Source organism: Nerophis lumbriciformis, linkage group LG10 (genome assembly GCF_033978685.3).
Source record: "Nerophis lumbriciformis linkage group LG10, RoL_Nlum_v2.1, whole genome shotgun sequence".
Classification (NCBI taxonomy): domain Eukaryota; kingdom Metazoa; phylum Chordata; class Actinopteri; order Syngnathiformes; family Syngnathidae; genus Nerophis; species Nerophis lumbriciformis.
The window spans coordinates 28,461,510-28,487,565 of record NC_084557.2 but is presented as its reverse complement, the minus strand read 5'-3'; the positions used below and the strand labels follow the sequence as shown (position 1 = coordinate 28,487,565).

At 40.5% G+C, this 26,056-nt stretch overlaps 1 protein-coding gene across 1 annotated transcript in view; it reads left to right on the top strand.

Annotated features, from left to right (window-relative positions):
• The window catches only part of slc17a8 (solute carrier family 17 member 8), a 29,557-nt gene extending 6,285 nt beyond the window's left edge, over positions 1 to 23,272 (top strand). Inside the window, exons 3-12 of the mRNA XM_061969290.1 lie at positions 40 to 158; positions 8,416 to 8,530; positions 8,623 to 8,710; positions 11,818 to 11,904; positions 19,647 to 19,789; positions 19,867 to 20,016; positions 20,104 to 20,236; positions 20,376 to 20,486; positions 22,433 to 22,560; positions 22,943 to 23,272. Of these exons, the coding sequence (XP_061825274.1) occupies positions 40 to 158; positions 8,416 to 8,530; positions 8,623 to 8,710; positions 11,818 to 11,904; positions 19,647 to 19,789; positions 19,867 to 20,016; positions 20,104 to 20,236; positions 20,376 to 20,486; positions 22,433 to 22,560; positions 22,943 to 23,272 (1,404 nt within the window). The remainder of the gene's footprint in view (positions 1 to 39; positions 159 to 8,415; positions 8,531 to 8,622; positions 8,711 to 11,817; positions 11,905 to 19,646; positions 19,790 to 19,866; positions 20,017 to 20,103; positions 20,237 to 20,375; positions 20,487 to 22,432; positions 22,561 to 22,942) is intronic.
• The last annotated feature ends 2,784 nt before the right edge of the window (positions 23,273 to 26,056 follow it).

Here is a 26,056-nt window from a genome sequence, read left to right as displayed (position 1 = left end):
TACAAAGCTTGTATTCTAATCAGCCAATTCTTTTTTTAGAAAGCACAGTTTAACTGGGATCCAGAGACTGTTGGACTGATCCATGGATCCTTCTTCTGGGGCTACATTGTCACTCAAATCCCTGGTGGTTTCATCTCCAACAAGCTGTCTGCCAACAGGTCATCTTTTTATTGACTTCCCTGTACCTTGGTACTGTACTTTGGTTTTCGTACTTCCTACTTTTCCAAAATGTTTTGCCAGAATCACAATGTACAAAAATGAAGACCAAGGAATGGGAAAAAGTCAGAGATGCAATGGGATCCATCCAAGATACCTTGACAACCATTAGTGTCACCTGTTTTACGTCTTGGACTCATGCACCTGTTGCTAATTATGTTCACCTGTCTCTGATTAGTGTCCGGCCGCACACCTGCTACCCGAGCACTAATCAGAGGCATTATTTAAGTTTGCCTTTGACAGTCACTCGGCGTGGCGTCATTGTTTGCTACATGCAACCTGTCTACGTGAGTTTTGCCTTGTATCTAGTTTATGCTAAGTGTTTGATTCATGCCATGCTATGTAAGTCTTGTTTGTTTCATGCCACAGTTACCTGAGTATTGTTTGTCCCTAGTCCATGCTAAGAAGTAGCATTAGCTCCAAGTGCGATCAACACGTTGTGCCTTCGCCTTGTTTTCCATTTTGTTGGTACTACTTTGGTAGTTTGAGAAATAAATCATGTTTTTACCTACACTCCATGTCCGGAGTGGTTCGTCTGCATTCCTGGGAGAACGACACCGCAGCGAGCTGCGACCCCCCCATCGTGACAATATATATATATATATATATATATATATGGTAATTGTAGATGCGGACAGACTCATCGCGTTTAGAGCACCTTTCTTGTCTGGGCACACGTTTTCCCATCGATTTCGCCATTTTTTTCCCTTGCGCGCTAATTAACTGAAAGAGCACGCACTTCACGTCACGTTATCGATGGGAAAATGCATTTTTTAGACAATATAACTTGCCTGAGCGGCTAGGAGACCCCAAGAGTAACAAGCGGTAGAACATGGATTGATGAATGGGTGAGAAAGGACGAATTAAAAAAAAGATAATTTCAAAAAAACCTTTTTTTTTTAACTTGGGACTTCCCTCGGGCCAGATTTTGGACGCGGGCCGTAGTTTGGGGACCACTGATCGAGACCATAAGGAAGTGTTTTAAATGTAGATGGAAATGATCATACTGTAAGTCCCCTTCAATTAAGAAAAATGATTATCTAAACTTGTTTGGATTATTTCCATGTAACTATGGAGACACATTTGTGTCTTTTTATGCAATCAAACAAAAACAAGATTTGAGACATTATCTAACTATCATTCACTTTCTGGGTACCACAACTTTACTGGGAATAAAACCAGCGGAGTAACGTCAAACATGTTTTAAAATAAGATTCCCTCACTAGAATCATCACCCTTTTCACTATAGCTGTTACTGTCATCAATGTGTGGTTTTGTTAAAAAAAACAACAACTTCAAAATATTCCTGTTAACAGTCTTCCCACTCAGGCTCAGGCAGGTGCAGTGTTGACAACTCTTCAGTAAGGAAAGTAGCTATTGGCTGCCCTAAAAGTCGCTCAAAGTCACTAAAAGAGCTAAAAAAAAAAGACCCTAGATTTGTCGCTACTAGCTGTTTTCATAAAAAGTCACTAAGAGAATTTGGAAAGTCGCCAGATTTAGCAACAAAGTCACCAAGTTGCCAACACTTCTGCCATACTTGCCAACCTTGAGACCTCCGATTTCGGGAGGTGGGGTGGGGGGCGTGGTTGGGGGCGTGGTTAAGAGGGGAGGAGTATATTGACAGCTAGAATTCACCAAGTCAATCATTCCATACACACACACACATATATATATATATATATATATATATATATATATATATATATATATATATATATATATATATATATACACATCCTGAAAATATGCAAACAAAACTGTGTTTAGATAATTGATACTTCAAACTTGCATAAATAAATCTTAAGGAATATAACATAACTTGGCTTCTGAGAGCTTCAAAATGTAATGAATAAAATGCTAAAGTTGTTGATAAACAAGCAATTATTTTAATAATTAGATAGGGTCATTTTAAATGAATTACTATGATCATTTACAATTAATTATTTCAAACATGTTTATTTTAATGTATAATTCTATGGCTGGATGTAATAAGGAGTCAGAAAAAATACAAATAAAAATACAATTAATTTTGATGTTTTTAGCAAAATATAGTAAAAATGTATTTAGTTTTTGTTTTTTTTAATTAACAAATATATTTATTTGTAGGTAAGATAAACATAATAATACAATTTATCTCTAGTCTGGATGATTTAGTTCTTGTCACCCTGTTGTCCTCCCGTCATGAAAAAAGGCTGTCCTCACTCAGGTCTGCATGGAGCTGGAGGGGGGGTGGCTTCCAGCTCCGGCTGAAAACCGGGAGATTTTCGGGAAAATATTTGTCACGGGAGGTTTTCGGGAGAGGCGCTGAATTTCGGGAGTCTCCCGGAAAATTCGGGAGGGTTGGCAAGTATGACTTCTGCTGATGAATGTCTTTTGTAGGGGAGTCTAAGGTAGTCTGTCTGCAGGCTACTTACGCAGCTGCTGCCTCTCTGTTGGACTCCGGTACTGCAGGTCACTTCAGATTTTCAGAAAACGTCCCAGGCTTGAGCCCCAGTGGCCATCAACCCTAAGACAGTTGTCCTCGTATGTTTGGGAAAGACCATAAGACAAATACCAGCAAGAAAACATGGCGGTGTGCTGAAAGGGTTAAAGCTGTGCTGTGCTTTGAGCGGTGCCGATGGAGCAGATAACGCTCCTGTAATAAAAGCTTCGCAGGAAAAAGAGGACACGCCACTGAGAGTTAATAATGAAAGATCCTGCCTCTGATTTCTTTCTGAAACACCAGCCACTGGAATATTACAAGTGTCACTTACAAACTGTTTTGGAAAAAAGAAGGGATGGGTGGATGTGGTGGAGGAGAAGTATAGGTACCGCATTTTTTGGAGTATAAGTCGCTCCGGAGTATAAGTCGCACCAGCCGAAAATGCATAATAAAGAAGGAAAAAAACATATATAAGTCACACTGGAGTATAAGTCGCATTTTTTGGGGACATTTATTTGATAAAACCCATCACCAAGAATAGACATTTGAAAGGCAATTTAAAATGAATAAAGAATAGTGAACAACAGGCTGAATAAGTGTACGTTATATCAGTGGTTCTCAACCTTTTTTCAGTGATGTACCCCCTGTGAAAATTGTTTTAATTCAAGTACCCCCTAATCAGAGCAAAGCATTTTTGGTTGAAAAAAAGAGATAAAGAAGTAAAATACAGCACTATGTCATCAGTTTCTGATTTATTAAATTGTATAACAGTGCAAAATATTGCTCATTTGTAGTGGTCTTTCTTGAACTATTTGGGAAAAAAAGATAGGATTTTATTTATATTTATAAAGGATTTTTGAATTGTTGCTATTTTTAGAATATTAAAAAAAAATCTCACGTACCCCTTGGCATAGCTTCAAGTACCCCCAGGGGTACGCGTACCCCCATTTGAGAACCACTGCATTATATGACGCATAAATTACCAACTGAGAACGTGCCTGGTATGTTAACGTAACATATTATGGTAAGAGACATTCAAATAACTATAACATATAGAACATGCTATACGTTTACCAAACAATCTGTCACTCCTAATCGCTAAATCCCATGAAATCTTATACGCCTAGTCTCTTACGTGAATGAGCTAAATAATATTATTTGATATTTTACGGTAATGTGTTAATAATTTCACACATAAGTCGCTCCTGAGTATAAGTCGCACCCCCGGCCAAACTATGAATAAAACTGCGACTTATAGTCCGAAAAATACGGTATTTACTAGATGCAACTACTGCTGTTCAATTTGTTTTTTAATACATAAGTGCTGGTTGGTGCACAAATCCCGTACTGTAAGTGTGGACTGGGGGCCATTCGTGTACCGCGGTTTATTTTTAAAACAAATAAAATGGGGAAAATAGAGCAAAAGGTACAATTTGAAGTGAAAATACTGAATATTTATAATAATAAAAGGTCCCAGAATCTCCCTCCTTTAATTTCCTTTTCTCTCAAATGCAAATATACTATTATAGCGCTTCATTCATGGCAATGTTAAACATAGCACAGACAGAGAAGAGCGCAATCATCTGTGCCCAACAATGGGCAATGAAAACAATGGATATGATAAACTCAGTTGTTTGAATGACAAACTACACGCTGATGACACTCTGTCCCCAAACAGAGAGCTTGACAGGAACAGGAAGTCAGACAGACACATTGGAAATTACTCCTCTACAAGGATTCGGAGCCAATTTTCTACTCAATAACGTTGCAATCAAATCACTCCTCTGTATTAAATACAGTGTTGGGACTAACGCGTTACTAAGTAACGCGTTACTGTAACGCCGTTAGTTTCGGCGGTAACTAGTAATCTAACGCGTTATTTTTTTATATCCAGTAACTCAGTTACCGTTACTACATGATGCGTTACTGCGTTATTTTACGTTATTTTTTAATGTAGTATCGGCTAGAAACAGAAGAAGTGTCGTCCTTCTGTCTCACAAGGAAAAGAAAAGGCGTGCTTTCCTCGACCGAGGAGCGGAGCGCAGGGGAGACGTTCCTCCAGGGCCTATGTACTTCGGGGCTAACACCCTTCACTTTACCCGGCAGTGGGTCTTTACAGCTCCGGACTCGAGGGTGAATGACGAGGCCGGCGGTTTGTTGCAATTTTGTGACTTTATTGGTGTCTTGCACGCAGCCATCCACCAAGCTAGAGCACCTGTACGCATCCACTGTTGCGCTCCCTCACCTCTCTCGCCCACTCACTCACTGACGTCACTCACCTCACATGCTGTCATTTCTTAAAGGGCCACACACACACACACACACACACACGCTACTCTCATAACAACTAAAAAGACATCATGGCGAAGCCAGAAGTCGAGTTACATGGAGACATTGTCACTATTTTTCTTTTGTCGAGCACAAAGAAAATAACATTTTAGTTAAATGTAAGTTGTGTCTTGGATCAAAGATCCCATCTACTTAAAGTTAAAGTGACAATGATTGTCACACACACACTAGGTGTGGTGAAATTATTCTCTGCATTTGACCCATCACCCTTGATCACCCCCTGGGAGGTGAGGGGAGCAGTGAGTAGCAACAGTGACCGCACCCGGGAATACTGCCCAAAACAGCAATTCAAATCTGCTGAAATAGCTACATAAATGTAAATGGGTTATACTTGTATAGCTTTTCTACCTTTTTCAGGAACTCAAAGCGCTTTGACACTATTTCCACATTCACCCATTCACACACACATTCACATACTGATGGCGGGAGCTGCCATGCAAGGCACTAACCAGGACCCATCAGGAGCAAGGTTGAAGTGTCTTGCTCAAGGACACAACGGACGTGACTAGGATGGTAGAAGGTGGGGATTGAACCAGTAACCCTCAGATTGCTGGCACGGCCACTCTCCCAACTTCGCCACGCCACATAAGCAACATGCTTTGACGAAGCTAGTAAAGAGAGACACAGACTCCGATGCCACTTCACCTCCACCTAAGGATTTTAACGGAGGGACTGCTAGCCAGGACAACATTGATAGAGCCATTGCAGCGTATGTGCTAGAAGACATGCAGGCTATTTCTACAGTGGAGTCACCCGTTTTCTGGCAGCTAAATAGCATGATACCGGCATCAAACAACAAATGGCACAGAAAACATGTTCCAAGTACCTGGACAGTGAGTACATAAACATGGAAAGCGAGCTAAAGAAAACACTCCAAACTCTGCCTCTGCTCATCATTGAAGGTACACACTGTCAATTCTCTTATATACTATTTCATTCTAGACTTCTAGAGTGTTTGATTATCACATCACTCTAAATGTATAGACTATAAAGTTCACAAACATAAAGAGGGATGCTAGTGGGCCAGGCCAATCTTTCATTTTCTCTAAACTAAAACTGGGGAAATGTGTAGAGTCTTCTGGGCTTCACTACAGTGTTGATCTCCTGAATACATGATTTTATTTCACAATTCCTTGAGAGAAAAAAAATGCCTGATTAGGCTTTGTGTATGTCATGTGTGCCTTCCTTGGGTGAAGCCAGCTTTACAGCTATGTTGTTATTATGCGGTTTGTTACTTATGTATGTTATGTTGCAGCTATTTAAAATAGTTTTGTCAATTTGTTGTGGCCTGAAATAAATTGGCCCTTTGAAACATATCTTTGTCTTTGTGTGTTGTATGTAGACCACATTGCTTAGCAGAGTTCAGTGATGCAAATGCATGTCAAGTTGATCAACACATTGTATTATTCTCCAGTGCAATAACAGTACTGAAACGAAGACTAAAAGGGCATTAATGGGAGCCTTAAAAAAAAGGAGAAAAAAATAAGTAACTAAATAGTTACTTTTCACAGTAACGCATTACTTTTTGGTGTAAGTAACTGAGTTAGTAACTGAGTTACTTTTGAAATAAAGTAACTAGTAACTGTAACTAGTTACTGGTTTTCAGTAACTAACCCAACACTGATTAAATATAAAAAAAAGGTACAGTATCAAAAAGACAAACATACCGGCATTTCTGGACTGAAAGATGCTTTTTGAACGCTGCGCAGCACAGTGCTGCGGCTAATTATAATTCCAAGTTCACAAGCTTCACATGCCGTCAATAAATTTAGTCTCGTCACATCAGACCAATGAAATTGCCAAGCGAATGTTTAATTTTGGCAGCAGGTTTTTATTTAGTTTTAGTCATAGTCTTTTGATGAAAACATATTTTAGTTTTAGTCATATTTTAGTCACTTAAATTAATTTAGTTTTAGTCCAGTTTAGGCCACTAAATTCCTCAACATTTTAGTTGATTAAAATTACAGTAAATTTCGTAAAATATAAAGCATAAATGGTAACGTATCTTTGAAGTTGTCTTGATACCACTTATAGGGGAAGTGGTATCAAGTGGTATCATATGTCTTCTCTTTTCTCTCTTCCCAGTGTGGGATACATATTGTATTGGCGTCTTGTATTGTGTCTTGTTTCCCAGGTAAAAAATCAAAACAAATTCTGATTGGATAACCTTTGTGCTTTTTCTACCGCCCGTCTCCTACATTGCAACTGTGATTGGCAATTTTCTTCCACCCACCTACAGAGGAAATTAAATATGATTGGCTTTCGTCTCTGTCAATCATTTCGTCTCGTTTTTTAATTTCATCATTGTTTTAGTCAACGTGCTTTTGATTTTGATCATCCATCCATCTATCCATTTTCTACCGCTTATCCCTTTCGGGGTCGCTGGAGCCTATCTCAGCTGCATTCGGGCGGAAGGCGGGGTACACCCTGGAAAAGTCGCCACCTCATCGCAGTAGCCTAATTTCATCAAGGGAAAATAGTTTGTTGACGATAACGAAGACGGACATTTTTATTTAACAAAATTAACACTGCGTTGGACCAAAAAAAATGTTTACATTAAAGCAAACACACTCACACAATCATCCAGTCAGCCATTTAGCGTGTTATGGACTCACCTTCATCATGAAGAAGTAACAACGAAATGCACACGACGCAGCCCCAAAGCCAAAGACGGTCGGCCATAAAAAATGAAAATGAAATAAAAATCCACCACTACGAAGATCCCAGAAAGGTTTGACTGCTGCACGGAGAAGAAAGACGAAAATCGCGCTCAATATTTTTTCCGGTAGTCTACTGCAGTGGTTCTCAAATGGGGGTACGCGTACCCCTGGGGGTACTTGAAGGTATGCCAAGGGGTACGTGAGATTTTTTTTAAATATTCTAAAAATAGCAACAATTCAAAAATCCTTTATAAACATAAATAAAAACCTATCTTTTTTTCCAAATAGTTCAAGAAAGACCACTACAAATGAGCAATATTTTGCACTGTTATACAATTTAATAAATCAGAACTGATGACATAGTGCTGTATTTTACTTCTTTATCTCTTTTTTTCAACCAAAAATGCTTTGCTCTGATTAGGGGGTACTTGAATTAAAAAACAATTCACAGGGGGTACATCACTGAAAAAAGGTTGAGAACCACTGGTCTACTGTATGTCGTGTTACAGGCACTGTCTATTTTTAAACTTGTCACCAAGTTCATGAGTAAATATTTCATGGTTCAATGTGTACACCTGCTGTTTATAGACTTGTGTGGCCAATATATATACAAAATAAAATGTGCCCATAAATTAGGTGCATCCAGATTATATTTAGCCGGGAAACTACTATTGTTTAAATTGCCCCTACAGCAGAATTACAATTGAGTCAGTCAAACAGTATAAAACCCTGCTTGATGATTTCTCACAAAATGACTTTTTTCTTCAGGGTTTTCGGAGCTGCCATTTTCTTGACGTCAGTGCTGAATATGTTCATTCCGTCTGCAGCAAGGGTGCATTATGGCTGTGTCATGTTTGTTCGCATCCTGCAGGGATTGGTTGAGGTAAGAATCAAAATAGTTACTTTAGACACGAAAGAAGCCGAATGGAGATATTCACTGTTTACTTTATTATTGTTGGCATGTTTTCCTTCTAGGGAGTCACTTACCCAGCATGTCATGGAATGTGGTCAAAATGGGCCCCACCTCTTGAGCGAAGTCGACTGGCCACAACATCCTTCTGCGGTGAGTTATAGCTGTCGAGATGAGATGCCAATAATAGGCAAAGTATAAAACAGTCTAAATGGCAGTAGTGACTAGTCAGTCAAGGGGCGTGGGAGATTAAAGGCCTACTGAAATGCGATTTTCTTATTTAAACGGGGATAGCAGGTCCATTCTATGTGTCATACTTGATCATTTCGCGATATTGCCATATTTTTGCTGAAAGGATTTAGTAGAGAACATCGACGATAAAGTTCGCAACTTTTAATCACTGATAAAAAAGCCTTGCCTCTACCGGAAGTAGCAGACGATATGCGCGTGACGTCACAGGTTGTGGAGCTCCTCACATCTGCACATTGTTTACAATCATGGCCACCAGCAGCGAGAGCGATTCGGACCGAGAAAGCGACGATTTCCCCATTAATTTGAGCGAGGATGAAAGATTTGTGGATGAGGAAAGTGAGAGTGAAGGACTAGAGGGCAGTGGGAGCGATTCAGATAGGGAAGATGCTGTGAGAGGCCGGTGGGACCTGATATTCAGCTGGGAATGACTAAAACAGTAAATAAACACAAGACATATATATATATATACTCTACTAGCCACAACACAACCAGGCTTATATTTAATATGCCACAAATTAATCCCGCATAACAAACACCTCCCCCCTCCCGTCCATATAACCCGCCAATACAACTCAAACACCTGCACAACACACTCAATCCCACAGCCCAAAGTACCGTTCACCTCCCCAAAGTTCATACAGCACATATATTTCCCCAAAGTCCCCAAAGTTACGTACGTGACATGCACATAGCGGCAAGCACGTTCGGGCAAGCGATCAAATGTTTGGAAGCCGCAGCTGCATGCGTACTCACGGTACCACGTCTGCGCATCCAACTCAAAGTCCTCCTGGTAAGAGTCTCTGTTGTCCCAGTTCTCCACAGGCCAATGGTAAAGCTTGACTGTCATCTTTCGGGAATGTAAACAATGAAACACCGGCTGTGTTTGTTTTTGCTACAGCCGCCCGCAATACACCGCTTCCCACCTACAGCTTTCTTCTTTGCTGTCTCCATTGTTCATTGAACAAATTGCAAAAGATTCACCAACACAGATGTTCAGAATACTGTGGAATTTTGCGATGAAAACAGACGATTTAAAAGCTGGCCACCATGCTGTCCCAAAATGTCCTCTACAATCCGTGACGTCACGTGCCGGCATCATCATACCGAGACGTTTTCAGCAGGATATTTTGCGTGAAATTTAAATTTGCACTTTAGTAAGCTAACCCGGCCATATTGGCATGTGTTGCAATGTTAAGATTTCATCATTGATATATAAACTATCAGACTGCGTGGTCGGTAGTAGTGGGTTTCAGGAGGCCTTTAACTGGAACTTTAGGGGAACAGTTTGTGGAAGTCTATTTTGTAGGAGTGCAATGATTACTCGATATATAAATATATCGATTTATATTCCTTAGATTCAACTACATCGATCTGTGCTCGGTTAGTTTGCCAACCGGAAGATACTGTAGGTATCGATTCAAGATCGTTTTAAAAGGGAATTGATCGATTTTATTCCATCCATCCATTTTCTACCGCTTGTCCCTTATTGATCCTACAAAAAGGAAAACTTTGGTTTTAAAAACAGCAGACTTTATATGAAGTTTATCACTTTTAATGTTAGGGATATTAATTGTTAAGTCTGCCTGTCCACCCCGTGGTGTCATTAAAACAAATATGGCAGAAAGCTACGGTGGTCGAGGACGGTCATAACAAATGCAAACAAACGCCACAAGACAATATCATTATTTACAACATAAAACCTTTCAGCTACAGCACGGTTGCAAAAGCCACAACAAAGACAAATGACACAAATATAATATAAAGCCGCAAAACAACTTTAAGCCACAAAGGACGCGACCGACACATCAGAAGTGACAGCGGAGCGAGTTGCGAGTTGGCAGCCAAGGAGAAGTCATTTCATGAGAAACAAACAAATCCAAGAGATGGATGAAGGAGGCTATGGAAATTAGGAAGTGAAGGCCCAACACCATCAACAGGGATGAGGGGACATACATGCTTCCCCACACCTGGTACACTGTCCTTCATCTGCGACGCCAGGGCAGAGAAAAGATACTTTAAGATTGGGTCGGTAAACTTTATTTTGCATGTAAATCTACTCTTAAAATGTTGGTTAATGTGCTTTTATTTAAAATTGCTTGAATGTTGAAAATGAGAGCAGAAAAGGTTTCCTAAGCTAGAGTCTTGTTTGCACTTCAAATAAATGGGAATGCATTTATTGCATTTATTGCACCCAATACTATCCATCCATCCATCCATTTTCTACTGCTTTTCCCTTTCACGGGGCGTGCTGGAGACTATCTCAGCTGCATTCAGGCAGAAGGCGGGGTACACCCTGGACAAGTCGCCACCTCGCAGGGCCATCATAGATAGACAGACAACATTCACACTCACATTCACACACTAGGGCCAATTTAGTGTTGCCAATCAGTCTATCCCCAGGTGCATGTCTTTGGAGGTGGGATGAAGCCGGAGTACCCGGAGGGAACCCACGCAGTCACGAGGAGATCATGCAAACTCCACACAGAAAGATCCCGAGCCCAGGATCGAACCCAGGACCTTCGTATTGTGAGGCACATGCACTAACCCCTGTTTCACCGTGCTGCCCGCACCCAATACCCTTACAACAAATAACAGGAATTTAACCTGGGGTGTCCAGCAATATCAAGTATTTATTTACAGGCACACTGGTTGATTTTTTTTTTTGCTAAGCCACTTAATCGATTTCAACTCACTGAAACGTTTTGGACCGTATCGTTTAAAAAAATGAATATCGTCCCTGAATCGTATCGGTAGCCACAAATTCTGAATTGAATGGAATTGTTGTTAAAACGCATCGTTACACCCCCACTATTTTTTGTAACTCACTCAGTTCACAAAGCAAAGGTCCATAAATACATGACTGCACGAGTCCAGTGCAGAACAAATGTACAGCCCGGACATAGAGTCCATCAAGATACCATTAGACATTTCCTATTTTGAAATTATGTAATGACTTGTGTCTGTATGTTACTGCTGCAACAATAACAACATGAGATTAATTTTCCCAGGATCCTACGCAGGAGCTGTGATCGCCATGCCTTTGGCTGGAGTGATGGTACAGTACGTTGGCTGGCCGTCAGTGTTTTACATCTACGGTAAGAACATGAAGATACATGTAAAAATGTAAGGTGGTTGTCCATATAGACACATTTGACTATAGTCGAATGAAAACAAACAAAGGCCCCTATAGTGTTCTGATCTACTAAGATCTGAAAATCACGCTCTAAACAGCACCTGCAAACTATAATATTGGGTGTACTATTAGTGGGTGTGTTGCGTATGATCTACTAAGACTACGTGTACAACATGTGGCATGTTTCTATGTTTTTAAACATGCAGCAGACATGTACCATTTTTCATGGGCATTTTAGTGGCAGTCCTGCAGTGCATCTACAGTGGAACCCACTTTTTAGTGCACTGAATATGCATGCTGGAAGATGCTTGCACTAACTTTGAGCGTGCATTGGAATCTTCTAGACGCAAGAAAATGCATGAAGCAGGAAGGTTTTTTTCCCCATGAAAAAACAAATGTCATTAAAAAACGCCAACAGACACCTAAAACAATCAATTGAATTTCTTTGAATCAGCTCCTTAAGTCATCCGGCAGCTATAAATTTATACAACTATATTGCTGAATTGATGATATGTCTAATATTTGTATTTTCGACAGTCCATATACAACAGTATGTTTACAAGCATACGTAGAACGGAGCTGCAGAGCGATTGCCAGAGGTGTGGACTCGAGTCACATGACTTGGACTCGAGTCAGACTCGAGTCATGAATTTGATGACTTTAGACTCGACTTGACAAAATGTAAAGAGACTTGCAACTCGACTTAGACTTTAACATCAATGACTTGTGACTTCACTTGGACTTGAGCCTTTTGACTTGACATGACTTGACATGACTTGCCACTTTCCCCAAAATCCAAAGCTTAAAAAGTTATTTGGGAGCGCTCCGTATTTTTCATTTTCTTCGTCTGTCTATCAGCGTGTTATTCCTGTCAGCTGGTGTGCTGTCAGTACAACAGCCAATCAAATTAGAACTACGTTGTTTTCATCACACAGCATTCATCCAATCAAATTGCAGGACAACCAATGAACAAGAGTTGGTCCAACAACGTGCCAGTGATAAACAATTATGTTAAAGTTGGTTTCGTTCGGGTATAAAAACTACGACTTGGTCAACAAAAAACAAATTGCCGTATGCAAATCACGCAGTTCGAATATTACAGACGGAGACGCAACAACTTCCAACTTCGTTCGACATTTGAAGTTGCACAAAGAAGGGTAAGTTTTGAATGTAAGATAACGTTTATTGGCTAAGTAACGTGACTTTTATTTGCTGTGTAGTTAAATCAGTGAGGCTGCAAACTCACTGCTAACGTTATAACCATAGACATCTTATAAGTAGACGCAGCATAGAGCGCTACTGCCTACTGGCGCAGACGAGGCGCAGGGCCGCCATCTTGGAGTGGTGATCCGCTCCACTCAGTGCAATTCATTTGGCAATGAACTGTCAGCGCATTTAATTAATTTTACCTCACTGAATACCACTGATTTTCACGCGCTTTTTTGTCATACGTGTGTAACAGACACATGTTTTGGCGTGTTTTATTATTCATAGTTTGCTTAACAGTAATATAATATTCTTATACGCTATAAGTGACCAGACGTCCGAGATCATCCATCCATCCATCCATTTTCTAAAACTGGGAATATAATCCTAGAGAGGGGGGAAAAAAACGGTAAGCTATTTTTAAATTGAAGAAACAATATGATTAGGTTGTATATACATATGCGTGTATCCTACATAAACAATGTATGAATACATTAGATATCTATATCTTAGGGACCTATAGACTGTATCTCTGTTGCTTCAGCAGCAGAGAGTTTATTCTTGACACTTTGTATTGATATTTTATATTACATTCTTCCCTTAAATGATAATGTTTGCAGTGATTGTTTTATATGTATTATTTTATGTAAGTCGCTTTGGATAAAAGCGTCTGCCAAATACTTAAACATATATAAACACCTGAAAGTCTTCATATCAGCTAAAACCACCAATCTGTTTCACTGGATTCAGAATAAAACCAAATTCTGTTTAACCCAACAATGTTAGTATTTGAATATTGTTACTTGAAGACTGATTCCTGGTTACAATTATACTGTTAAGAAAGTATTGTCTTATACTTTGCCTAAAATGAGAATGCATCATAATCAGTAGTGGCTGGTGAATTTTGTTTTAGGTGGGGCTGAAAGTTTGTAAACCAAACCCCTGTAGGGGGGTCATCCTCCCCCAGAAGATTTCTTTGTGATTTTCACATACAAATATTGAAGATCTTTGATCCTTCTCAACTCTGTGGTAATATTATTTTCATATAATACAACCAATAGTACGTTAATGTTAAATCTTACTTGTGAAAAGTAATCCCCCGATTCCTATTTTCAACAGTCCGCTCATTTGAGCAGGAAAACGCTGAACACCATCTTTGTTTTCTACCTTTCAACTGTCAGTTTAGGCTGCTCGCCGGCTCCTCATCAGCACTTCAAGATGGCGGGCAAATTGCTCACGTCACAGCAACCAATGCTGCGTCTACTTATAAGATGTCTATGGTTATAACGTCATTGCAAACACGGCAATCTGTTGCGTCCACTGCAGTTTGCTACCTTATTCATACTTTTTGTCAAGTGATTTTTTTTTAAGCAGGGTTTCATGAGGTACCTATACATAACGTTACGTTAGTCAATGTATCACACACAGTAACGTAACGTTAGTCAATGTATCACACACAGTAACATTACGTTAGTCAATGTATCACACACAGTAACGTAACGTTAGTCAATGTATCACACACAGTAACGTAACGTTAGTCAATGTATCACACACAGTAACATTACGTTAGTCAATGTATCACACACAGTAACGTAACGTTAGTCAATGTATCACACACAGTAACGTAACGTTAGTCAATGTATCACACACAGTAACATTACGTTAGTCAATGTATCACACACAGTAACATTACGTTAGTCAATGTATCACACACAGTAACATTACTTTAGTCAATGTATCACACACAGTAACGTAACTTTAGTCAATGTATCACACACAGTAACATTACTTTAGTCAATGTATCACACACAGTAACGTAACGTTAGACGGCAGTCAGCAGCACCGCGTATTTTAGCCACCTACAAAAAGACAAACATAGTCAAATAAAGGTCAGTTAAAATGTATACTATATTAAGAATATGTGTACATATTGCATAGGGTCCTGACATCTAAAAAGTACAACTCTGTTCATTGTTATGTTCATGTATTTGTTATGTTTTTCATGTGTACGCACACATAAACACACATACAGTATGAGATGAGATCAATGAGATAAGGTAAGAACAGGATAGAAACTGCTGTGGAACTAGTTACAATGCAATATGCCATGGAAATACAATGTTAACACTTTTGTGCAAATAAGTACAGTTGCACTTGTTTTTTTCAAATGTGTTTATTCTATAAAGGAATGAGTTACATGTTTAAAATGACTGGTTAATAGTGCTATTTTGAAGTGCAATGTCAGCACTATCTTTTTCCCTGCAATTTCAAATGCACTTGTTTTAATAAATAAATACAGCGTTTTAAAAGCATACACAATCTGTGTAAATATATTAGTCTGTGGTTAAATGACTTGAAAGGACTCGAAACTCAAAATGCAGGACTTGGGACTTGACTTGAGACTTTCCAGTCTTGACTTTGGACTTGACTCGGACTTGCCCTGTCTTGACTCGGGACTTGACTCGAGACTTGAGGGTAAAGACTTGAGACTTACTTGTGACTTGCAAAGCAATGACTTGGTCCCACCTCTGGCGATTGCCTCCTTTCTCACAGCCATTTCTGCGCAACTCCTAGTTTGCACATTTCAGGCACATAAAGACACACAAAAAATCTTCCGCAGAACAGTTTTAGTCTTGATAAATCACACTGTATGTGCTAAATAATCTTATTCTCCTGATGATCCTCATATATTCTGCATATTTGTGGAGACAGACAAGCTAAAAGGCTTGAGCTCCTTATATTGCCCACTTAACAGGTGCAGTTCTCTGCACACAAGCTTAGTCGATCAGCTTTGGGTGTGCTATCAAGTTTGTATTTGTTTCACTACACGCCAACCTGTAGTAGATCAGGCCCTATTTGTTATGTTATGGTTCTTTAATCCTCAACTGTCTGTAAAGCCATAAAGGTGTACAAGCTGAGTCCTGTTCAGTAATTTGATGAACAAGCGAGTGAAGAGAAAAAAGATATATAGCGTGTGCGGGGCAATTTAACTATATAATGAAGAGCGCCGCAGTTTCAAGAGTCCAAGGGCTCAGGTGCCGGACATCGAAATGTGGATGTTTTGTCAGGTTATATTTCTTTGAAACTGCATTTACTTAACACATCGTCTTTCACACCGCACTGTCAATAAATTAATTGCAGCGTGTGCAGCTAGTTAAGAAAAAGAAGCTCCAGTTTTTGTTGGATGGATGTTCCTTCTTTTCAATTATTTTCCTTCCTGAGTTGTACTTCTTTACACTTCTTCCTTTATTCATGCTTGTAAGACTGAAAATATAAACATAAAATAGACCTAAATGTACACCGTCCATTGTGTATTTTATATAAATAAAATAGAAGGTTTAGAGTTAATATATTCACACAATAAACTACAAATGTTTACACATATAGAAATTACACAACATTCACACACCAAACATTGTATGTGATTTATCACTATTGGCGTTGACGCCGTCTACTGGTCAAATTTAGCACTACATGTATTAAAAGAGGTTTGAACGTTACTCTCAGACAAAACATCAACACGACCACAAATACAAAATACATCACTAGGTCAGCAATTTCAATACAAAACAAACTAAACTATCTTTAAGCACAAATTATATCTACTTCCAAATGTTTGACCAAGTTTCGTGAGGAAGCTTACAGCTGGGATTTCTACCATTGTTGCTGCTTGTCTGGATCAATGTTTCCGTCGCTTAAAAGGTCCGCCAGGAAACAATGACTCAAGCACTTGCTCAGGGTAGAACATTGATACGTTGTTGTTCAGTCCTTGTTAAAAGTCTGATTTTTGCAATTTATTTAGATTTTTTTCCTATAGGGTTAATTGAGTAGTCTTCTTCTACTCACCCTACTGCTGCTTCACTGTGACACGTAAACCTCACTGTTGCCCCCTGCTGGGTGGCGAAAGTACTGCATACACGATCAACCCTAGTTTTAATTGTTTCAACAAGCCTATTTGGGTGATGTTCGGCGAGCCGAATGAAAAGCTTTGGCGGACCGGATATGGCCTGCAGGCCGCCAGTTGTTTAGGGCTGAGCTAGTGTGTAGATGCGTGTTGAAGAAGACTGATGCTGGTGGGGAGGTTTTACGCATTAACCCATTAACCTGGGATTTCCACGACATGCGTAATGGCTGCTGTACAGCTACGTTTTCCGTCCCGGGTGTCCAGCCTTTGATTGGTATTTTTTTACTCTTCCCCCATTCCCCAATATCACATGTTTTCCACCTTTTTTAAGGAGCGCCGTAAGTGGCTGATCCGTTGGCGGTCCTTTTCTTGTCTCCCTGTAATGTATGTCTGCTCTTAGTGTGACTGTGCCGAAAATTTGATTTCAGTTATTATATGTCTTGTACATGTTAAGAATGGACAATAAACAGCACCTTGAACTTGAATTAAAGGGGAACATTATCACCAGACCTATGTAAGCGTCAATATATACCTTGATGTTGCAGAAAAAAGACCATATATTTTTTAACCGATTTCTGAACTCTAAATGGGTGAATTTTGGCGAATTAAACGCCTTTCTAATATTCGCTCTCGGAGCGATGACGTCACATCGGGAAGCAATCCGCCATTTTCTCAAACACCGAATCAAAGCTCTGTTATTTTCCGTTTTTTCGACTGTTTTCCATACCTTGGAGACATCATGCCTCGTCGGTGTGTTGTCGGAGGGTGTAACAACACGAACAGGGACGGATTCAAGTTGCACCAGTGGCCCAAAGATGCGAAAGTGGCAAGAAATTGGACGTTTGTTCCGCACACTTTACCGACGAAAGCTATACTACGACAAAGATGGCAAGAATGTGTGGATATCCTGCGACACTCAAAGCAGATGCATTTCCAACGATAAAGTCAAAGAAATCTGCCGCCAGACCCCCTTTGAATCTGCCGGAGTGTGTGAGCAATTCAGGGACAAAGGACCTCGGTAGCACGGTAAGCAATGGTGGCAGTTTGTTCCCGCAGACGAGCGAGCTAAACCCCCTATCGACCCTAGCTTCCCTGGCCTGCTGACATCAACTCCAAAACTGGACAGATCAGCTTTCAGGAAAAGAGCGCGGATGAGGGTATGTCTACAGAATATATTAATTGATGAAAATTGGGCTGTCTGCACTCTCAAAGTGCATGTTGTTGCCAAATGTATTTCATATGCTGTAAACCTAGTTCACAGTTGTTAGTTTCCTTTAATGCCAAACAAACACATACCAATCGTTGGTTAGAAGGCGATCGCCGAATTCGTCCTCGCTTTCTCCCGTGTCGCTGGCTGTCGTGTCGTTTTCGTCGGTTTCGCTTGCATACGGTTCAAACCGATATGGCTCAATAGCTTCAGTTTCTTCTTCAATTTCGTTTTCGCTACCTGCCTCCACACTACAACCATCCGTTTCAATACATTCGTAATCTGTTGAATCGCTTAAGCCGCTGAAATCCGAGTCTGAATCCGAGCTAATGTCGCTATAGCTTGCTGTTCTTTCCGCCATGTTTGTTTGTGTTGGCTTCACTATGTGACGTCACAGGAAAATGGACGGGTGTTTATAACGATGGTTAAAATCAGGCACTTTGAAGCTTTTTTTAGGCGTGATGGGTAAAATTTTGAAAAAAAACTTCGAAAAATATAATAAGCCACAGGGAACTGATTTTTAATGGTTTTAACAATTCTGAAATTGTGATAATGTTCCCCTTTAAACATTTTGGAGTAGATATTTATTTGGCTTCAACAATCTTACATTTGGTCATCCACATGTAACAAATTGATTTAGCAAAATGATCTACCAAATTACCACTTCAGGGCCATAAATCATTGACTATCACTTTATAAATGTTATCATCACTGATCGTTCATCAACTGTGGGGAGGACTTCCATGTGTCCAGTCCATCTATTAAGACTATATCACAGCAAGCTATTTGAAGATGGTATCTCACTAATGACAGTACCTGTAACCACTCACAGGTTGGACTACTTCTATTTCTCAAACATTTAGTTTGAGAAAATGTTGTGATTGTAGAAACATCCAATCATCTGCTAAATTACTCAAAGTCTCTCTCTTCCAATCCACACACACATGCCAGAAGGTCAACTCCATAGCCTCAGCCAAATAACATATATAAATTAAAAAGGCCTTCTGAAATTATTACAGGGAGGGTATTATTACCCAACCATTTGTAATGTCTGAAGGTGTCAGCTGAGATTTCATAAGCATCCACTGCTATTTGCATAATAACCCTTATCTGAATTGCTTTGTAGATTGCTTAAATCGATTAATACTGACATGAAATTCACATATTGCCAGATATGTTTTAATAAAAATCCACTTTGCTTTTTCACGTGATACGATCTCATGATTTATTGCTGTAAAATACCACTTTCCTGTCTGGGTTCTGTGACTCATCATTTCATCTGAATAATAATGACGCGTCTCAGGTGGAGGTTTCAACTTGACAACCGTGATGGGCCCTCATCAATACTTCATATGTCCATTTACGCTTGTGTTTCATTCCCGATAAGGTGTTTTTGGCATCATATGGTATGTCCTATGGCTCCTGTTGGCATATGGGAGTCCTGCAGTGCATCCAACCATTACAGATGAAGAAAGGATATACATTGAGTCCACCATCGGTGAAACCATCCATCATCTGAGTATGGCTGAGGTTGGCGACATTGCACTACAATCACGCAAATTTTAACCCCCCACTAAAACTGGAGTTGTTTCTCTCTTCGTGTTAAGAAATTCAAGACACCATGGCGTCGGTTCTTTACGTCCATGCCTGTGTACGCCATAATTGTGGCCAACTTCTGCCGCAGCTGGACCTTTTATCTGCTTCTCATCAGCCAACCGGCATATTTTGAAGAGGTCTTTGGTTTCCCCATCAGCAAGGTTGACCTCATGTTTTTATAGTGAGGGATGAATCAGTGTGCTTTTATTTATACTACATGCCCTGTCAATGGATTATTGCCTTTGCAGGTGGGGATTCTGTCTGCTGTGCCCCACATGGTGATGACTATTGTAGTTCCCATTGGAGGACAGCTGGCGGACTATCTATGCAGTAACAAAATCCTGACTACTACAAATGTGAGAAAACTCATGAACTGTGGAGGTACGTTCAGGAAATCAGAATTTACAATGTAGGGAACACACTTCTTAAACCAGTACAGTGGAACATTTAGTTAAACAATGTCTCCAATATGTGATAATGATGACTATCAAAACTTTTGTGTGGAATTGTGTTTCTGCAGGGTTTGGTATGGAGGCTACTTTTCTGTTGGTGGTTGGATTTTCACACACACGAGCAGTAGCCATCTCCTTCCTGGTGCTTGCCGTTGGCTTCAGTGGATTTGCCATCTCAGGTATGACTTCTTTCTTACTCTACTTGTTTTTTTAACCACAGACTAAGGCTTTGTTCACACTGCAGGGTATGATGCTGAACTCAGATTTTTTGTAAAATCCGACCTTTTTTGTACAGTCGTTCACATTACCCCCAAAAATCCAACCATCATCCATCTTCAACCGCTTATCCAGAATCGGGTCGCGGGGACAACAGCTCCAGCAGAGACCCCCAGACTTCCCTCTCCAGAGCAACATTAACAACTTCCTCGTGAGGAATCCCGAAGCGTTCCCAGGCCAGAGAGGAGATGTAATCCCCCAATCTGGTCCTTGGCCTGCCGCGGGGTCTCCTCCCAGTGGGACGTGCAACGAGGACCTCCCTAGGGAGACGCTCGTGAGGCATCCGCACAAGATGCCCGAACCACCTAAGCTGGTTTCTTTCCAAGCGAAGGAGCAGCGGCTCTACTCTGAGTTTCTCTCGGGTGACTGAACTTCTCACCCTATCTCTAAGGGAGATGCCAGCCACCCTTCTGAGGAAACTCATTTCGGCCGCTTGTATCCGCAATCTTATTCTTTCGGTCATGACCCACACTTCATGACCATAGGCGAGAGTAGGAATGTAGATAGCTCGGTAGACCGAGAGCTTTGCCTTCTGGCTCAGCTCTCGTTTCGTCACAACAGTGCGGCAGAGAGACTGCAATACTGCCCCAGCTGCTCCGATTCTCCGGCTGAGTTCCTTCTCCATCTTTCCCTCACTCGTGAACAAGACCCCAAGATACTTAAACTCCTCCACCTGGGACAGAGTCTCGTTCTCTACCTGGACAGTACAAACCATCGGTTTCCTGCTGAGAACCATGGCCTCAGATTTGGAGATGCTGATCCTCATTCCAGCCGCTGAACACTTGGCTGCGAACCGATCCAGTGAGAGCTGAAGGTCACAAACCAAAGGTGCCATCAGGACCACATCATTTGCAAACAGCAATGACGCAGCCTTTAGCCCCCCGAGACGTATACCCTCTCCGCCATGGTCACGACTCTGCCTAGAAATCCCGTCCATGAAAATCACAAACAGGATAGGTGACAAAGCGCAGCCCTGGCGGAGACCAACCTCCACTGGAAACGGATCCGTCTTACATCCAAGCACCCGGACACAACTCTCGCTTTGGTTGTACAGAGATTGGATGGCCCTCAGCAGGGTTCCCCTCACTCCGTACTCCCCCAGCACCTCCCACAATATCTCCCAGGGGACCCGGTCATACCCCCAAAAATGTGATGTTCAATTTTAAAGAAATGGGTTTGTCCAGGCTGCCCGGTCCTTAGCCAGTTCTGTCGTTTTGTCAATGAAAATGCCAGTACCAGAGGTGATGAGAATGTTCTGGATGATGTCTCTCCAGCGTGTCCTAGGTCGACCTCATAGAAGACGCCAGTGGCTGGAAGGGTTACGCCACAGGACGACTGCTGAGTGCAAGTGGTCATGCCGACACAGGCGGCCAAAAATAAGTAGCTGAGCGCCATTGTCATGTTGTGGTTAGTTTTGTGTTAATACTGTTTATTTTTATCTTGTTGTATAAGTGTCTACAGGGAACTGACGTTGAATGATACCAGGATTTCATCTAGAGATAGCCTAATGTTCCAATACCTTAGTGGCGAAGTCTGGAGTTGTAGATATGTGGATACAACCAATGGTGTCAGACTTGCTTCTAGATATTTGGCAATGTTGTGGGGAATGATGTTGCTGAAAGTCGGCCTGAGTTGAGCTTTTTTCGTGGGAATTTTAGACAGTTCGTAAATGCAAAAGACTCACCAGTCACAGCTGGTAACAGCTGGTAAGACGCGTGAACACCCTACCAGAGACATATGCACCCAATCATTCAGAACTGAATCAGCCTTTTGGTGTTTTTTTCTGTATTACCATGAACTGGATGACTGAGAATCTAAAGAGACAAACCTGTGCTTTTTGTGTTGGCAGGTTTTAATGTCAATCATCTGGACATTGCTCCTCGCTATGCCAGTATCTTGATGGGCATATCCAATGGGGTGGGAACACTGTCTGGAATGGTGTGTCCCCTGATTGTTGGTGCCCTGACCATACACAAGGTACAACATGTTATACAGTAGTACACCATTAACTTCATCACAGCAATCATTTTGATGTAGTCATATAGCCAGATCTAGTCAACAGAAAAAGTTGTAGATTGTTAATTTAGAGGGGATCTAAATAAATTATTAAGTTTTGAACTGCTCAGTCCACAGGATCACAATGACACATCATCCCCCAGGCACCAGTAGATAGCCTGCAGCATTCAAACAAGAATAGTTCTCCCATCATAAATTATTTTAGCTAAAAGTTTGTCCTGCAAATACTGTAGCTGTGTTTCAAAGGCGGGTGAATGGGTCTTTTTTTTTTTTTTGTACTAGAAGTCGTGCATCAAAAGTGCTACTTTCAGAATATGCATTGACTTTGTATTCTCTCACACAGACTCGACTGGAGTGGCAGAATGTCTTTGTTATAGCATCGATGGTGCACTACTCAGGGGTCATCTTCTATGCCATCTTTGCCTCGGGAGAACAACAGGATTGGGCCAACCCCGAAAGTACCAGTGAGGAGAAATGCGGCTTTGTTGAGGAGGACGAACTGGCTGAAGAGTCTGAGCTCAATAGCGAGAGCCTGGCGGCCCCCAAAAAGAGTTACGGAACAACGGCTGGTGAAGTGGGTCGGAAACACGACTGGAAAAAGAAAAGAGGGGTGACCATGCAAGAAGAAGAAGAGCATTACGCTAATGGGGACTATCAGGATGGATACCAGTAAAATGCCCTGGGGGTTAAAGACGTTCACACTTCGGTGAAGATTACACTTTCCACTAGTGGAATGCTGGAGCAACAGGAAAAACATCAAAAACCTCTACAGTCGACATGCTAAAGTGTTCAAATTTATGAGGAGTTCATCATTTTAACCTGATTTTTTTGTGTCACCTATGCAACATGCGTCCGTTTGCTAGCAAGCCCCAGTGATAAGTGTGTTATTGTTGTTTTTCCTTGTATAAGCTGTTACGGAGTGACATACTGCTTGATCTAATGGCATCAAATACAATAGATTTGTCTGCCTTTACAAAATAGTAATAACATCCCCCAGAGATAATATTGTAACATAAGATTATTTATTTTGAGAATTGTGCAAACTATTTTGGTATTTTATTGCAAACTAGTCCAAGTTTGCAAATAAATAGTATCTACAATGAGACTTGAATAATTCAGTGGGGCTAAATCTTAGTAAGATAGCGCAGTACAATAGCAACAATGCATATTTATTCAGTAATACACTTTACAATTCAATCAAAATTAAGCATTATTGTTTTGTAAAGGCAGAATGTTTGATACCAACCTTTATTTGTAACTCATTAAACTGCGGTGTACCTGATGGCAGGTGAGTAAGCACCACTTTTGTTATTTCAACTGTAAATATCAGCTAATTTCTAAATTAAACAGACAGTGAGTCATCTTTGACGCCTATGAATAAGCATTTAATATAGTCCCACATTCCTTCTTCAGATCTTTGTCAACATTATCTGTTCTTATGTAAATGAGTAAAAGTGGAAACATGATACATTCATAATTTGGGATAACAAACATGACAACTTTGTACAGTAGAGTATCCTGTTGATGTTGTTGTTGTTCGTATTAAAAAAAAGAAATAGACATACAACGAAGTTAATATCCCATATGATTTGTGGCTTTATTATTTTGTAAAACGGACCAAACTCGCCACAAAATTAATTACCACAAGATTCATTTTTTGAAAATTTAAAGTTGTCATCAATCCCACGTGGGTGCTAGGCATTGTTCGTGGGTGCTCGGGCCCTGAAGCACCCACAGGATCGGCGCCTACGGGAGGAGAGACACTGGTTTTGTGCTTTACTTGAATTGAAATAAGTTTAATAAAGTACATTTTTATGCAGCATTTAGTAAATTTCAGGTTTTCATCCTCCAGAATTATTGGGGTGTTTAACATTGCAAAACTGGAAGCCTAATAGTCATGTCTCTATGAGGTTTGGCTTTAAATGCAATAAAGCACCTCTATTGTTCTTTGGTGTTACTATATCAGAATTATTGTGTAGTGATAACATTTGCCTTAAAAGTGACTGCTGTGACAAATTGATTAGTTCCAAGGCAATCACACTGCCAGGCTGTCTTCATTATGATTGTCTGCTCGTGATGAAGGAAGCTATACGGTAGGTCAGGGCAGGGTCCCCAAACTTTTTGACTCGGGGGGCCGCATTGGGTTAAAAAAATTTGGCCGGGGGCCGGGCTGTGTATATATATATACACAGTACAGGCCAAAATGTGGACACACCTCCTCATTTCAATGCATTTTCTTTATTTTCATGACTATTTACATTGTAGATTGTCACTGAAGGCATCAAAACTATGACACCTGTGAAGTGAAAACCCTTTTTGGTGACTACCTCTTGAAGCTCATCGAGAGAATGCCAAGAGTGTGCAAAACAGTAATCTGAGCAAAGGGTGGCTATTTTGAAGAAACTAGAATATAAAACATGGTTTTGTCAGGCTTGTCACTGACAGTTTGGGTATGTTTTAGTTTTCTCTTTGTGTTTTAGTTCCTGTCAGCGCTCTTATTTTGGTTAAGTTTCCTCCTTGTCTCCCCGAGTGCTGTTTTCCCTCTACCTGTCCCTGATTGGCAGTCTGGCACACCTGGTGACAATTGCCAATCAGGCTCCTATTTATACCTGCCTCTCCCTCCAGTCAGTGCTGGAGTATTACTACCTGTATGATGTGGACTGTTTGCTGTTTCCTGTATGCTGTGGACTGTTTGCTGGTTGCTGTCTCCAGTTTTCTCGTTTCCTGTTTGCTGGTTCCTGTTCGCTGTTTCCAGTTTTCCTGGTATCCTGTTTCCTGTCTCCTGGTTCCGGGTTTGTGTTTTTCCTGCATTTTTTGGACATTAAAAATCTTGTCTTCCTGTATCAAGCCTGCCATCTCTGCATCTTGGGGTTCGTCACCGCCATTACTTGACAGTTTTCTGTTATTTCACCTTTTTTTGTTAAGTATGTAACTCCACATGTGTTCATTCATAGTTTTGATGCCTTCAGTGACAATCTAAAATGTAAATAGTCATGAAAAAAAAAAAAAAACATTGAATAAGAAGGTGTGTCCAAACATTTGGCCTGTAGTGTGTGTGTGTGTGTGTGTGTGTGTGTGTATGTATATATATATATATATATATATATATATATATATATATATATATATTAGAGATGCGCGGTTTGCGGACACAACCGTGGATTCCGCGGATAAACCGCGTGTCGGGCGGGTAAAAATAGATTTTAAATAAATGCGGGTGGGTTGCGGTTGAACCAATTCAGAAATATATATACATAGTTAAATGTTGTTACCCACATACGAAAAACGAGCAGCACTCTTTGAAACAGTCAATTTTTCATCAGGCACCGCATCCCAGCAACAGTGGCGCAAGTGCGCTCTCGCATGAATCCTGGCACTGTAGATGCCATTTTATTCCTGCATAGTGCTAACAAAAAAAAAAGTAAGTAGACATACGGTTGGATATGTTAAACGAATT